This window comes from Garra rufa, chromosome 8 (assembly GCF_049309525.1).
Source record: "Garra rufa chromosome 8, GarRuf1.0, whole genome shotgun sequence".
Classification (NCBI taxonomy): Eukaryota; Metazoa; Chordata; class Actinopteri; order Cypriniformes; family Cyprinidae; genus Garra; species Garra rufa.
The window spans coordinates 9,743,672-9,761,516 of NC_133368.1; the positions used below are offsets into that span (position 1 = coordinate 9,743,672).

A 17,845-nucleotide genomic window follows, 5' to 3' on the forward strand; every position below is an offset into this window, starting at 1 on the left:
CTGATATCATATGGACTGATATCATATGGACTGTATATATATATATGCCTTGAACGTGTCAGTTGTGTTGCTGTCTATGCAGGGTCAGAAAGCTTTTAGATTTCATCAAAAATATCTTAATTTGTGTTCCGAAGATGTGCGAAGGTCTTACGGGTTTGGAACGACATGAGGGTGAGCAATTAATGACAGAATTTTCATTTTGAGCTGGTAGAAAGGTAAATGCCTTGAAAAATTAAAGCGAAATCAAGGACAAACTTATGTAACGTCATTTCAAACAAAATCCGGCCAAGTTTGTTTTGTGAGTTCGAAATGGCTTGCCAAAGCGAACTTTCCAAAAGTTTGTTTTGCATTTTGCAGCAAAATGTCTTTGTACTTTCATTGGTCTGTGATGATTACCTCATACACAGTGTGCGCTGAGGCTCAGTTTTCTTTCACACAGAGCTCTTCTCTGGGTTAATTTTTGCCTGTCAAGTCCTTGGAGGCGAGGGGCCTCATTTATAAAATGTTCTATGAAATCTATGAATTGCATATGATCTTGAACTTGTGCGCAACTGAATGGTTTCAGCTCTTTGCCTTGCAAGTGACTACTAATTAATGTCATTAACATATAAAAGATCACCAGTCATCGTCCAAATCCTTTATTTTAGAACAGAGAGCTGCAAAAGCAGCTTACATTTCCTAAAAGCTGCAGTACTCTGACAAGAAGTGTGTATATCTGCTTAAACTCTGACGTAACTCTGCACTTTTCCATGTCAAAGGCAGTTTTTACAAATATGAATATTAGCGTGGATTTAAGCTCACGCACACTCTAAGACTTTATAAATAAGGCCTGAGATATCCGTGGGTAAAAACATGAACACAGTGAAGAGCCACTTTCTAGTAGCTAATAAAGTTGTGCTTCTGATGAAATGAGACACTGACACTGGTTTTCATGTTTAATACTTCTGCTTGCTTTTCAGCAATATAGTGAATAAAGTGCCACGTTAATACAAATGACATCACTTTACAGAACTGCTAATCTGCAGATCTCGTGCAAACGTATGTGTACATTGATTAGCCAAACGTATACGTAAACGGCTACCTGGAATTTTTTAAAGGCCATGTAAAAATATTTACTCCAGGAACATGGGAAACACAGATAACGTCATTAGATACCTGTTGTCTGCAGCATTCTTTTGTGTTATTTTCTCAGCCTCAATGATATGTAACACTGCAAGTTGTCATACAAGATTAAGAGAGACACCTATTACACCAAATTCAATAAATTATTGTAAATATTATCAACCCTCTATGTACACCTTGACAATAGAATCGCCATTGGCTAGTATTTTTTTTAGTTTACTCACCAGATGATTCATATATATATATATATATATATATATATATATATATATTGCACAGTTTTTTAAATATCTGAAAGTACACTTAGCTCAGTCGGTCAAGCATTATGATAATTTTTCATTAAACTTTAGTAATTAGAACTTAAATAATTAGAATAACCCTGTATGAATGCATAATGATGTGTATTGATGCATGTTGACTGCACTTAGGATTGGTTGTGGTGCTTAAGATATTGTTTGACATTTTGTGATTTTTATTAAAAAAAAGAAAGAAAAAAAGGAATAATACTGATAAGATAAACTACTACGAATTCTACTACTAATAACAATATAAAACACACCAAGGTTTAATGAGCTGCTGGGTTCATGAATATTAATCACGTTATCTGCATACGCACAAACTAATTTGCTGAAATCAAAACAGGGATGATAATAGATGAGTGCCAGCCAAGGAGATTGTCGTTTGCACATTAGTTCTGACTACTACCGGAGAAACCAGCAGTTCTTAAAAGCTGAACAATTCCAAAGGAACTCATTGTCAATTTTGCATTGGATATAATACTCTCTCTCTCTCTCTCTCAGTATCTTTCTTTGCGTGTTTGTGAGACAAAGCAACGGCTAGTCATGAACCTTCACACTAGAGTTACAATACAGTCAAACGTTGCGCATCCATTCAGATTAACTGAAAAATAAAATTATAATAGTATTATAACAAATTATAGTAGCGTCACATTTTATTGTCAGTAACTGTAACGGTGTTGTAACGGGGTAAACAGTAGGTTGTTTGGTTATTGAAAAAATAGTAAAATAGTTAGTAAGGCCCCAATCACACTGAACGCATCCTTGCCTTCTGAAAACGCGAGGCGCACTGCACTGCCTTTTTTGTTGACTTTTAAAAAAAGAGCAGTGTGCTGTGTTTTTTTTTTATGCTGCTAGGCAACGACCAAAACAGCTGTCCTGTCAGTCAAATCAAAGGATTATCGCACGAGCACTCTAAAACCTTTGGTTTTTGCTGTTAAGTAAACTGTCATTTTAGCAGAAACCATAAAAAAAATAAGCTCCGGCTTTCCCGCGACAGACATCAAAAGTTTCTCCTCCATTATTGCAGTCTCCGGACTTTCTAAGCCAGTGGTTCTCAATCCTAGTCCCTAGTCCCCTGCTCTGCACATTTTGGATGTCTCTCTTATTTAACACACCTGATTGAGATCTTCAGCTTGTTTGTTCAGTTCATGGATCTCTCTCCTAATGAGCTGATGGTCTCAGTCAGGTGTGTTAAATAAGGGAGACATGCAAATTGTGCAGAGCAGGGGTCCCCCAGGACCAGGATTGAGAACCACTGTTCTAAGCAACGGTAAACTTTCGTCACCACAACAGAAGGCCCGCCTCTCCTTTCATTCACTTGGACAACGGAAAAAAATGCATATGACGTCGGGCGATTTTTTCCGCTCAAAGTTGCTTTTTTTCCAACTTCAGGCGCTCAGAGCTCTTCTGCAAAAATGCGAGATGCAGCAGGCTGCTAAAACGCGAAGCACTCGGGGTGCAGAACGCTCACTGTCAACAGAAAACAATTCAAAAAAGCCGCCTCTCACTGCAAAAATGCATTCGGTGTGATCGTGGCCTAACGCCGTTATTCCCATTACTTACTATGAAGTAGATGGACTGCAGTAGCAAAATACCACACCAGGTGCTTCTGTCAGCTAAGTACAGAAAATTTCCACAGATTCACCAAAATTGGACAATAGATGGTTGGAAAAAAGGTTGCGTGGTCTGATGAGTCTTGATCTCTGCTGCGAAATTGGAATGCTAGGATCAGATTTTTACGGTGGCCGAGAGAGCTCAACGCGCTGCAAATTAGAAAACACATGCAAACAGAAAAAAACGACAACAAATTAAAAAAACATCTTCATCAGTTTGACAACACAGGCGCTGCAAATCCTCGCAACGCAACCAAACTCAGAAACGCGCTGCAAATAGCACAGAACACAACGGAAATGTTTCAGGGGGACCTCAAAAAGTGACGAACCCATCTAGGACCTGATTATTTGTTCCGTGGCTGTTGGTCAGAGCAGAGGTGTTGTCGGTGAACTAGATAGAATATGGATGAAAATCCTCCATGAAATGTAACAATGTTTGCATTTGAGACTTTTTCAAAACTTTCATTCTTATAGAAATAAATTACACTTTGCTGTGCATTTAGCAATTTTCTGTTTATGATTATAAAGCATCTGCTCTTTTTTATTTGTATTTTTTTTATTAAAGAAAAATAATTGAACGTTACAAAAATATTGAAATATAACTCCAAATACACAGAATATAATAACAATCTTAAGCTGTATAACAGTGAATAATAGAAGAAAAAACAGATAAACAGAATAAACTAATTCCACATAAATGAATAAATAAAATAAAAAAATAAATAAAACCTTGAAACAACTAAACAATAGTTCAGTTTTCTTCCTTCTCCAGTGGAGCATAACCAGAAAAAAATCCTCCATGAAACGTAACAACATGTCATTCTTTTTGTTACTCATTTGCATTTGAGACTTTTTCGAAACTTCCATTTCTGATAGAAATAAATTACACTTTGGTGTGCATCAGTGATGCGCGAGTTGATCCAAAATAAGCGGGTACCTGCGGTCACCCGCGGTTACGAGTCGTCCAAAAATATTTTTAATGATTTTTGGGTCGCAGTCGGTCGTGTCGTTTGAAATATTTCCCTTTTGAATGTTAAGCGTTATTAACTGTTGAATAAATGCTGACGCGGGACAAAATGCCCGATTTCCCAACACGTTGAACTGAGCAATGCCATTGTACCATTTTAATAGGCTACTTTTAAACGCATATAGCTCAGTAATGTCAGATTTATGTATTTTCTGAGAGGGGGTGGGATTTTTGTTGGGAAAGTCAGGGAAGAGACGCACACTTCGATTAGACTGAATAAACACATGCAGCATCTTAATTGTTAAGAAAATGGTATTCCTAATAAATGTTTCGAATATTTTGATTATGTCAAATGCTTCTCTTTCTTTTTGGAATTATTAGACACATTTCACTATGTCTTTTCAAATGCCTAGGTCTGTTTAATTTCCTTAATTATAAAATTTCTAGCACTATTTTTAAACGTTTATTCAAGCAATAATATATAAATTATCTCATGTATATGCTTGTTTAAAACCAGGGATTTAAAACGAATTCCAAGTAAAAACTGTATTTTTTCTTTACATTTCCAGAGAGCGAAACGAACGAAATTAAACATTACTTAATAAATTCAAAGCACTATAATTTCCTTATTCATTTGATACAACTATTAATATGTATAAAATAATATTATTTTGTCATATTCGTGATTCCTGAATTTCTATATGAAAACTTCGTTTTGAAGTGCATTCGTTATGTTTGTATAAGAAAAATCGTTAACCTAGCCTATTAAGTTGATTTAATATTCTTGATAATTTTTAGAAAAAGTTAAAAGTTAAGAAAAAAGGAATTAGCTTGTAGTCTATATACATTTAGGGCTATAGGCTAATCTTTTCTTAACTTTTATTACACTGTAGATCGAAATAAAATAATTCTTGATCATATAACATCGGAGAATCACTGACATAATTTAGAGTACTTCGAAAACGAAACTATTTAATTCTGTATAAAGGAAAGACAAAATAAATCACAAGAACAATCTGCATTTTTCTTGTAATCAAGAACATTTCTTTTGACAAAATTACCTAATTAATGCCGAATGATGTTTGACAGTGAACGCACCGCATAGCCGCATATAATCGCTGGTGTCAGTCGCAAATATTAAACATGCGGGTCAGGAAGCGGGTTGGGTACAATTTGCTTTTTTTTTTTTTTTTTTTTTTTTGCGGTCCGAGTTGCGGTCGGTTAGTTGAAAACATCGGTGTGCATTTAGCAAATTTCTGTTTATGAATATAAAGCATCTGCTCCTTTTTTTATTTCTTTTTTTTTTTTATTAAAGAAGAATAATTGAACATTGAAGAATATATATATTTTTTTCTGTCTGTGAACTAGATTTCTCACTTTTTGAGGTCCCCCTGAAACATTTCCGTTGTGTTCTGTGCTGTTTGCAGTGTGTTTCTGAGTTTGCAGCGCGTTCCTGTGTTTGCAGCGCGTTTCTGAGTTTGGTTGTGTTGTGAGGATTTGCAGCGCCTATGTTGTCAAATTGATGAAGATGTTTTTTTTTTTTTAATTTGTTGTCGTTTTTTTCTGTTTGCATGTGTTTTCTAAGTTGCAGCTTGTTGAGCTCTCTCGGCCACCGTAGATTTTGGCATAAAAAACATGAAAGCATGGTTCCATCCTGCATTATACAGTATCAATGGTTTATGATGCTGGTGGTGGTGTAAAGATGTTGGCACACTCTTGGCACACTCTAGGCCTCTTCGTGCCAACTGAGTACCAAAACACCACAGCCTTAACAGTATTGTTAGGCTGACCATGGCACACCCAACTTGTGATGGCTACTTCTAGCAGGATAACACAACATGTCACAAAGCTCCAATGAACTGTTTTTTTTAAACAAGTCAGTGAGTTCACTGTGCTGAAATGGCCTCCACAGTCACCAGAGCTCAATCCAATAGAGCGCCTTTGGGATGTGGTGAAATGGGAGATTTGCATCATGGATGTGCAAACAGATCTGCAGCAACTGTTTGATACTATCATGTCAATATGGACCAAAATCTCTGTGGAATTTCAGAACTTTGCCCTGCCAGTAAGTTCTTTTACAAAATCACTGAACATCCAGTGCATCCAATGTAGAACCAAAATTTGTATTGTACAGAAATAAATGTCAAATTAAACACTGCAACTTTAATTAATAATATTTAATAATACAAACTACATAGGCCCAAACTACACTCTTAAAAATAAAGGTGCTTCACAATGCCATAGAAGAACCTTTTTTGTCTAAATGGTTCCATAAAGAACCATTAACATCTGAAGAACCTTTCTGTTTCACAAAAGGTTCTTTGTTGTGAAAGAAGGTTCTTCAGATTATAAAAAGGTAAGAAAGAGATGACTCTTTAAAGAACCTTTGACTGAATGGTTCTTTGTGTAACCAAAAATAGTTCTTTTATGGCATCGCTGTGAAGAACCTTTTAAAGCACCTTTATTTTTAAGAGTGTATTTGCAAAATTCTACTAATTATTAACATAAACTGAATAGAATAGGCTATCTGGCAATTTGATCTTCACCTAATAATATACAACACAAAAATATTGTAGTATGTTTATATGTATTTTCTTTTACCTTGCCCTTTCTGGGGACTAACACATGTTGTGGCATCTGTTTAATTTGGCTGCCTCTACCCAGATTAATTTTGTGCCAAATTGCTGATTGGAAAAACAGTCTTTGACATCAACAACAAAAGATACGGTGAACAGTTTCCTTCACTGTTCAAATTTGATAAGGCTTTTTATTTAGCTATTATGCACACTATGCACGATTATACGCTTTGCGTTTAGTATCGTTTCCCCTGCTGTTCTTTTTACCTCAGAACAGACTTGTGACCCACCTCTTGAGACCTACTTTGATAGATTACCTCAGACAAGTTCCCTTTTCCTGTTTCTCTTTCTCATTTCTTTTCTGCATGAGCTCTGTCTTTTGTTACTCAAGCAGCACGCTGACGTATTTCCTCCTCCGTGATGCAGCCTGAACGTGCCTCTGTGCGTCTGTCTGTGTTTCTTTAATATATTTTGAGTAGAAGGATGGAAAGTGTGCTCATATTTGTGTGCGCACTCTCACATGTGGATAAGAGAGATGGGGAGGAAAAGGGAATTAAAGAGTGGGAGGAATAACATTTCTTTGCAGTCTGCAATATGGAAAGTCTCCTTGTCTTGCAGGTGCATTGTAGAGATAAGAGGAAGAAAAGGAGGAAGAGAGAGAGAGAAGGAAAACCGCATGTGTGCGGCACATGAAAAAAATCCAACTGAAAGAGGTTGAAAAGGAGAAAATAATCAGACATTACACAACACTTCCTGAGTTTAAGGAGAGAAAGTCGTTTCCCTCTGTGCAGGAATGAAAGACCGGAAATTCCGCGGTGAGCGTAATGGACCGGTGTGTTAGCAATCATGTTCCTAAATCCAAAAAACAACTTTATTCCACTGGCGTTTAACACATGTGGTAGAGCAGATGTTCACATCCTTAAATGAGACTGTTTGTTCTTGGGCCCGTGTTCGCCCATGTCTCGTCCAGCTCTGGGACATGCACCAAAACGCAGATGACAGGTTACGTCACAACCCTACCCTGATTCCTCACTGACTCACATTGCTGTTTGGTGAATTTAAATCAGCCACTTGATTGCAACTGTTGATGCTATTACACTGGGGTTAGTCTTAACTAGCTTGATTAAGGTGGTTATGTTGAAGAGCTCAGAATGAAAGGCCTTAAGTGCATGGCTTGTCCTCTGTCCCATTGATGATAGTGGATCTCTTCCAAACCCTAGTGATCTGCCTAGGCAGTATTTTAAGACATAAGCCCCTGACATGATGACTTTCCAAAAGACAGTTCACATTAAGACTGGGTGGCACGTACCAGACGACTATAGAAATTAGTTGTCTGGTACAAATTTGGATGCTGTTTTCATGTATACTGTATATTGTGATTTTATATATATATATATATATATATATATATATATATATATATATAATATGAAATTATTCATATGGTTATACACCAAATTCAAAGACAGCATTGCATGAATGTCACAGAGATGCAGAGTGTGCACACTCAACAACAGCTCCGGCATTTTCAGTGCCACTGATTGGCCAATGCATTCCAACGTTCAACAGAAACACATTTGAATAGTTATAAGGCTCAGCGCTGCACAAAACAGCGTGTAAACACAATCTGATGCAGTGTGAGCAAATCTAATTTGATCTAATTTTTAATCTATTTTCACATTTCTTTTTTGACGTGCCATAATACTTTAATTGTGCATACTTAATTTTTTTTGCCCCATGTCTTGAATTTATGTGGCATTTTTGTTCATTATGGTGGCATTTTTGCCACAAGCCCTGATCCCTACGTTATGTTCATTGCTCCCTATTTCCTGAGCATGGAATATCTGTTGAAGTTCACTTCACTTGACAAAATGCATTAATTCGGAACACACTGCAACATCATCAAACAGACGACATCTAAAATCTGGAACACTCTGCACGATTGTTGGCTGTCCTAGATACGAAAGATTGCCATCTTGAAAGTAGCTCCTAAATGGTGGCCCTATGTCATAGAGTGAGAGAGGTTCAAAGACAACCATTGTCACGGTCATGCAACTAAAGATAGCCCATGATCATTTTCACTTTCAGAAATTCAGCATGATCATAGCACAGTGTGTTTGCAACCTACATCTACTGACCAGCCAATAAAAATGCAATGTGAAATGACGCTAAAACTTGTTTAATTCAAATTCTTTTCCCTTCCTCTTTTGCAGTTTCCTCAATGTTAGGGAAGTTACTTTAAAACTGTAGCTTGACCAGCTGCAAGATACTTATAAATTAAAGTAGTTAAGCTACAATAAAGCTACCCTTTTGAAAAAGTTGCTAGTTACACTACAAGTTACTATCAATAAGTACATTGAAAACTACATTGAAATTACTTAACATTTTTTGTTCACACTTTATTTTATGGTCCAATTCTCGCCATTAACAAACCATTAACCTTTGCCTTAAAGGGGTCATCGGATGCCCATTTTCCACAAGTTCATATGATTCTTTAGGGTCTTAATGAAAGTCTATAATATACCTTGGGTAAAAATTCTCAATAGTAGTGTAAAAAACCTTTTTCTTCTTTTACCTTGTCAAAATCAGCTCCGCAAAAACTCAACTCATTTTAAGACATGGTCCTTTTAAATATAAAACCCTCTCTGGGATTATGAGACGTAATGTTTACTTTAGCCGCATTTAGCGGTGAAACTTGCCAACAAGCACATTATTACGAAAGGCCATTCACAAAGATGCATTAAAAAACCTTTATACTCACTTCTGCTGTGGGTGAAGCTGCATCAGGAACGATTTGCATGAGCATTAAGGCTTATGGCGATCGGGATCGGGATCGGTGCTTTCCTTTTAAAAACGAAAGTAACGTTTTCCTCAGCATCTTCAGCGACTCAGTCACACAATGGCGATCGGAGACAGACTGTTTTAGCTTGGTGAGGGCGGGTCTAAGATAAGGCGCTCATGTCAATCAACTATCGTGGGAGTGGCCTCTGTCGGTATGCCGTCACATGATTTTAAAAAGGGGATATTACTTTTAAAGATTAAAAAAATACTACTTGGTGGATTTTTATCATTGTAGGGTGGTTGTGTACACAAACTACCAACACACATTAATGTGCAAACAACATGTAAAAGTTAGTTTTGCATCCGATGACCCCTTTAATAAACTCCTAGTTTGATGCTTATTAATAGTTAGTTATGTAATTGTTAAGTTTAGGTATTGGGTAGGATTAGGGGGGTAGAATATGGTCATGCAGAATATGTGCATTATATGTACTAATAAACAGCCAATATGTTATTAATAAGCATGCTAATAAGCAACTAGGTAATAGTGAGAATTGCCTGAATAAAGTCGTTATTTTTGTTTTCTTTGCATACAAAAAGTATTCTCGTAGCCTCGTAAAATTAGGGTTGAACTACTGATGACAGATGGACTATTTTGACGTTTACTTTTCTGGGCCTTGACACTGCTATTTACTTGGCAGTCAATGGGACAGTTAAAAAGCTCCCAGGTTTCATCCAAAATATCTTAAATTGCGTTCCGAAGACAAACAAAGCTTTTACGAGTTTGGAACGACATGGACATATATTTTGGTGTGGAGTAACCCTTTAAGCCCAATTTGCAATTCAGTGAGCTCGCCAACAGGTCAGACTGTGGTCATGGGAAAATTAAAAATTAAAATATTTTTGATGAAATCTTAATTTGAGGGGGAGTAATTAATCACAGAATTTTCATTTTTTGATGAGCTACCCCTAGTGTGAACTTGTCTTTGGTGTCATCATCTTACAGTTTACATACACGTTGTATCCAAGTTTATTAGATCCATGTCGCACACTGTGATTTGTAATAATATTTTAAGATTGCTGAAGTTGCACAGTCTGTAGAAAGCTTAAATTGAGCATGTTAATGGAGTTTAAGCTGTAATGACATAGTATGCTTCTGTAAATACCTGTAATGTAAAATGTAAATGATAAATTACCATACTTTTATGTAATATACATGTGTATATAACACATACATATTTATTTCTTTAGTAGTAGTTCTATAGTATAATATTTCATGAATATAATTTGCCATATTTGAAAATGTTAAGTAATAAATGCCTGTTGCAATGTTTAATATGAAAGTAAATACAACATTTAACCATGTGATGCACTGTAACCGTCACAAACAACTTTGTACAAACCACACCTGGGACTAATTACACTTAATTAAAATGCCAGAGCCTCAGCTAATTTTCTCTGCATTTTTTTTTAATTCAGACTTCTTACAATACTGGAGTACTACACAATGACTGGTGAATAAGTTTCCATCTTTGTTTCAAGTGAAGTCATGCATCAGTGTTTCCTGTATCCCTATGCCATTCGCAATGCCCATTCAAACTGAACATGTTTGCTCCCTTTCGAACTTAAGAAGTCCACAAAGTGAAGTCCACTTTATAGGGTGCTTATGATCGATCATCAGCCTGCTATAGGTTTTCATGACAATTAAAGCATTGTGTTATTAGCTTGGTGACATGCTAACAAACAACTCTATTGAAATCAGTTATGCTTCGCATGAGGAGCACTATTTGTTGGACAGACCAAGTTGTTATCTATGTAGGGCAGTTGTCGGTTAGGTAAATAAGGAAGCTGCTAATGTACTGGGAAAAAAATAATAGAAAAACAGGAAATGTCCTTGCAGAAAATTACCAGTAGCTTTTCTTATAAATTTACAGACATTTCCTTAATTTTTACAAACTTGTTTTCATAGAGTAGACAGACATTATTTTAGCATGCTAGGTTTTGTATGCACAAAAGGTCACAAAGATTGTTTTATAGTGAAATCTGTCACATAATAGAGAAATATATTATAACCTGATGCAAATACATGCCATGGAAATAGATCTGCTTTAGAGACTGCTGCAGTGGAAAAAAATGTGCTTTATGATTAATCCACAGTTTATTGTGTCCGTCTGTGTCGTATGTTCAGTGGGTTCCTGGGGCTACTGAATCTGAGATGTCTGAGTCCTGTCACTTTTTATTTATGCAGACATACAGACGCGTCCCTTTAGAGATGAATCATGTCTGTTTGTTTGAGGGTTAGACTAGGGTTGGCTCTGTATTAGCATACAGTCTTCTTGACTCACCGCCTGCTCTGCACATGCTATGGTCGCTTTCTGCCTCTACAAACACTTGTTCCTTGAATTTAAACCATGCGTTTCAATAAGACTAGCTTTTTAACAGGTCAAATAAAAGAACAAAGACTTCCCTTTCCAGAATATTTGACCTGGATTGTGAGATTAAATGTGATTGCCACGAAACTTGTAAATTACTCTCATGTGTTACACCACTGCCGTCATTAACGGCAAAGCAACCCACACAGCCCGCAGCCCACAGCTAATGACGGCCAGCTGCTTCCTCACATTCTTTCTTAGCATGTTAAGTGTGAACTATTGTCTTTTGTCTTCTTTCCCATCATTTTAACAGCAATTGTATATTCCCACACACTTGCACTAAATCCAGTTGCTTTTGTTTCTACTTAGTAACTATGTATTTGTTTAGTTGAGGCAAAATGGATGTATAACACCTTACTCTAGGCATTGTGTTTTAACTTTAACTTGACATTTGAAAAATGTGGTTAGGTTAGATTAGTAGCATTGGCCTTTTTTCTGCATATACTGTGCATGACAGTTTAGCACCAAATGCTCATTACAATAATGTGTTTTTTGCATGCATTAATGCATGTTTTAATTAATTTATTTAAATTAAATCAAATCAACAGAAGTTTAATGCAGTCCAAACAATATAACTGTCATATACACATACTTATACAACAGTTCCTTCTGGTTCTCGAATCTAATTGGCTGATAGGAGTGCAATATTAGAGCAATATCATAACTCCAACAGCCATTTCACAGTTTGTAATTGTATCACTGCCCTTACGGTACTTCTAACAACGTGTGTCATGGCGGACGCCAAATCCACTGTAATTTTATAAATAATACTGTTTTTGTGTTACGGAATGTAGTTTTAAGAGATTTTTAGGCGAGAATGTACTTGTTTATAGTTCAAATATGTAGTTTCTTAATAAAGATGACGTCTATTTGAAAATTTGCTTCGACGTTTTCGGACATGCAACCTCCAGATGGTTTAGTGCTCATGAATCCGCCTGAGAGCGCCTCACCTCGGCCAGATCTTCTGGAATTTACAGCTGACTCTGATGTCTCCTGTAGTGGTTAAACATGAGATATAATTCGTTTTGGGTAAATCTAACAGTCTTTGGTCTCATTAATCTATTCTTTGATCCAGAGAGAATAGTTTTGGCAAAATCTCATGTTTAGGTAAATTCAGTGCTGTATATCAGAACGCTGAATTGCTTAGCATTTTTTTGATGGCTGTTTTTGTTGTTGACAGATGAAAGGATATTAACGTTACTAGAAACATAACGCTTTCCTCAGCAGACATTCAAACTAATGTTTATTGTTTATTGTGATGAGACGAGACCAATCTGAATAATGAATGCTATCAGGTGCAGGTACATTAATCACACTCACTCAGTCAAACTCTCGCACATAATACTCTACTACACATACAGTAACACAGTGAGATTTTATTGCATCAATACAATAGGCTTGAGGCAACTCAAAATTTCTTTGTAACTAGTTCTAAAGTGACATTTTGGAATTAGTAACAGAGGCTGCAAAAATGATTTGAATCTGTGGCGGCTGGAAGTAGTTTGCACAAAAGATGGCTTTAAAGACACTCCATTGTTATTTTGTTTATGTATTTACACACTCGAACTGTTGTATAAACACAATATCACACTTGTGGATGTGTGATACTGCTTATTTGTCATGAAAATTCTGTCATCATTGACTCAACCTCATGCCACTCCAAACCTGTTTGACTTTAAACCTTTATGACTTTTGTTCATCTTCAGAACACAAATTAAGATATTTTTGATTAAAAATCTGAGTTTTCTGACCCTGCATAGACAGCAACCCAAGTGACACATTTAGGTTAGTCGACAAGAAGAGGCTTGGTGTCCAAAATTTGATTAGTCCCAGAAAAAAAAATTCAACAGGAAGTGGTGAAGTCATGCAGTCTGTGATGGACAGATCATTAACAGCTGGTCTATGTTATATAATAATACATCGGGCAGGACATCCAAATGTGCATCTGTCATTCATCTACCTCAAATATGGCTTTTCATCTGAAATATGTAAGTAGTAGCAATTTTACATGGCAGCTCAATCTAATTAACCTAGAAAAAATTTGCTATTCAAGTGCCTGTGCGGAGTGTGGAGGCTGTAGTAGCATGACAGATGGAGCAGTCACTTGCTCTTAAAGTACTCCATCATTTTTGGTCATACAGATAAAAGTAACACATCTTTCGAATCTGTAAAGACGCTACGTTTATTTGCGTCCAGTCAAAATAAAAACGAAATGTTGTGCTTTTGTAAAATAATTGAAACAAACACGAAGCACTTTCTCTCCTCTCAGTGTCTGTGAACTTGAGCGCGAAACTTCGAAACTCTGTGTATACTTGCCTCACAGACATGAAAAATATATCTGTAGAGAGTGAAATGTCTAGCTTCAAATAAACCAGTTCAAATGGAAAATATTCTCAGATTATGTAATCCATATGAAACATGCATACAGGCGCATCTCTACTGCGGAGATGATGAGCAGTGTCAGCGACTTCATCTCTTAAGGAAGCAGTTTATCCAAGAAAGCTAGTTTATCCATAAATTATTAAAACTTAATGCAGCCTCCTTGCTGTTTTCCACACATTCATAATTATTATATCTGCCGGTGCGCTGTGGCAAGCTTTATGCATGTGCTTGAGCACTTGTAGGCAATTAAAGGCTCATTATTTTGATTTATATGGTTTATTCATAAACATGCAACTATTGGTCGACTACTGCTTAAAATAAACGATTACTAGTCGACCAAAAAAATCTTTAGTTGAAGGCAGCCCTAGACATGTTCAAGGCCAGAAAAGTAGTACGAACATTGTTAAAATACTGTGACATCAGTGGTTTAAACTTAATTTTAAAGCTATGAAAAATATGTATGTGTAAAATATGACCCAGACATGTTTTTGACAAGTTGTGTGAGATTTCATGCACTTGTACATGTGATCATTTACGTCTCTTATTTATATTTCAGTGTAGCACGTATGTGTGTTTGGCTGGTGACGTCAGCATAGCATTCTGTCTGTTTATCTGTACTCAGGTGTGTGGCCTCTACATTGACACTCTCACCATTGGAGCCTTAGGGCCAGAGCCCATGTTAATCTCATTATCACAGATAAGTCTCTTAACTCCAGTCCTGAGAATCTTATTATACAGAGCACAGAGGGAGATTCCCTCTTTTTGGAGAAGGACAGGTGCATAAGGAAGCATTATTGTTCAATTATAGGCATTTTAACCAAAACAACCACACAGCCAATAAATGACTACTGATGCTTCATGTATCAGTTGATATTATAATAAGTGTAGTTCCTGCTGTGGATCATTGTGCCTGGTGCTGATGTGCCTCGTCTGGACTCATGCTGCCTTCATGTGCTATCGTAATTATGGTAAATACCAAAATCCGACATCTAAATTGCACGTGAACACCCACTCAAGTTGTAATTTCCACTGGAAAGCTCGAAATTTTTTATGATACCCGAGTTGCCGAGATGGGATAAACTTTGACCTTTCAAAATGGCTGACAGCAACGAAACTACGCTGAATGGTAAGCATTGCATGATGTTAAAAGTTCTCTGCTGTATAGTTGGTTAGTTAGTTGGTTAGTTTGTAGCCCCCATAATGCTGGGGCATAAATAATTTTAATAATGTCGCTATTTAAACGTAGTGTTGTCTTTAAAAATACCGTTAAGAGAAGATGCTAGCTCGCCGTGGCTCGTCTCCAGTAGGGTGCTGTGCGGTACAGTGTTCTGAAGGAGGCAATTTTCTCATGTTATTTTATTCGGTCTGTAGTGTACGCCACTGACAGCATGATATACTGGGACCAGGAGATGACCCAGCCCGTAGCCCAAACTCTCTATCAACGGGAAGGAGATGGCACGTTGTACATGGACCAGGATTTCACCATTGCTCTGCAAATAGTGTCCCCGAGCTCTGTTTCTGCTAAAGGTGACTCACGTAACAAGATACACTTGCAGCCAGCCGATTTTTCTGCAATATTTCCTTTTGATTTATTTATTGAATAATGATATATATATATATATATATAGTACAGAACAAACGTTTGGACACACCTTCTCATTCAAAGAGTTTTCTTTATTTTCATGACTATGAAAATTGTAGATTCACACTGAAGGCATAAAAACTATGAATTAACACATGTGGAAGTATACAGTACAAAAAAAGTGTGAAACAACTGAAAATATGTCATATTCTAGGTTCTTCAAAGTAGCCACCTTTTGCTTTGATTACTGCTTTGCACACTCTTGGCATTCCCTTGATGAGCTTCAAGAGTCATATGATTCAAGAGCCTCAATGTCTCATACATAAAAAGTATTATTCAATGTTTTTTACCTAATGGTAATTATAATTCGCATTCGGAGATCGACACTTCTTGACTGGCAAGACGGCCGTGAGAGGAAACTCAAACAGTGAAAGTGAGTTGTTCTAAACCTTTCTTTTTAGTAAACGCTGTGTACACAAACAATGTTCTCAATGCTTGAGTTCATGTGTAGAGACCCAGGCGATACTTCGAGCAAAGTTTAATGAAAATAAAGAAAACTCTATGAATGAGAAGGTGTGTCCAAAATGTATGTATGTATATATATATATATATATATATATATATATATATATATATATATATATATATGTATGTGTGTATATATATGTATATATATGTATATGTGTGTGTGTATATATATATATGTATATGTATATATATATATATATATATATATATATATGTGTGTGTGTGTGTGTGTGTTTTCTCCATTTATTTAGGTGACACTACTACAGAAGAGTTGCCTCAGAATCAAGTTTTCAGCAGAGACCAGACCCTGTTTTTGATCGATCTCATGCGCCAGCATTTACTGAAAGACAACTCTGAGCTCCCACGCAATCTGGCAGAACTCAACACAAGGATCAGAATGGGCAGGGGGAAAAAGAGACTGTTTTGGCAGGACATTGCAGCTAAATTGTCTCAGCAGTTCCACCAAAATTTTGAAATTGAAAAAGTGTCCAGAAAGTGGACAACCCTGGAGGACGCCTACAAGAAGGCAATAGATAGCAATGCCTCAACAGGGAGAGCACCCACAAAGTTCCATTTTCTAACAGAAATGAGTGAGCTAATTGGAGGAAACCATGATGTGGATTTTCCCGTAATCGGGACTGCAAAGGGCGTTATAGTCAGGCGCCCAGACATCATAAAGCAAACTAATCAAACACCCCAATCCGCTAACTCTTCCACAGAAGAAGGTCTGTCTTCTCCTAACTCCAGTTTTGATGCTGCACAGTCCTGTGATTCTGAGAGCTCAGGGTCTTTCCCATCTCAAGCACCTGCTCATTCTGCTTTGGGTTTCAAGCGTAAAAGGAAGCATCAAGTAGACAAAAGTGAGATGATTGGTTTTCTGCAAGAGTGTGAGGTAGCCTCTCAACGGAGACACGAGGAAATAATGGAACAAATTAAAACAACAAATGCTTTGTTTGAAAAGTTGTTGCAGTCACGCCAGCAGGAATAAAGATGCAGACTTTATTTTCTTTTTTTATGATGTGAGAAAATAGAGAGGTAGGCCTATGTTTCATGTTGGAAAAGTTGCCTTTGCCTCAATGTTTATTTTGTTATTTAAAGGGTGTAAAAGAATATATTTTTGACAGATTTTATGTTTACAGAACACAAGAGACTTTAGTTTACAAACGAGTTTTATCACAGATGTGGTTTTGCACATTACATTTTTGTTTCCACATATTTTTGATAACAAAAGACTTGAAAAAATATATGTACAAATCATACAGTGTTGATGATTAAGACAACTTTTTGAAGATGGTGTTCTGTTATAACATGGAAAAGAGTGTTTTGAAATAAAATGACCACTAAAATGAACAAGGACTGTTTCTTGAAACTTCCTCTTTGTTACACCATAATATCTTAAACTTGCAAATTAAATTTTTACAAATGTTTATCATTGCTTTCATTTGCACTTAAACTCTGATAGTAGTAAAGGTAAAAAAAAAAAAAGCTGTTTCAATAATAGTAAATGACATTTCAAATACCGAGGAGAAGCCTACATGCTCACTCATTGTCATCCCCTTCACG

At 36.5% G+C, this 17,845-nt stretch overlaps 1 protein-coding gene across 1 annotated transcript; it reads left to right on the top strand.

The window, feature by feature from the left end:
* The first annotated feature begins 14,951 nt into the window (after positions 1 to 14,951).
* Positions 14,952 to 17,611, top strand: LOC141341241 (uncharacterized). Its single transcript, XM_073846392.1, has 3 exons — positions 14,952 to 15,298; positions 15,544 to 15,699; positions 16,534 to 17,611. Exons 1-3 carry the CDS (start codon positions 15,268 to 15,270, stop codon positions 17,268 to 17,270), a joined length of 924 nt encoding a protein of 307 aa, XP_073702493.1. The 5' UTR covers positions 14,952 to 15,267; the 3' UTR covers positions 17,271 to 17,611.
* Positions 17,612 to 17,845: the final 234 nt, after the last annotated feature.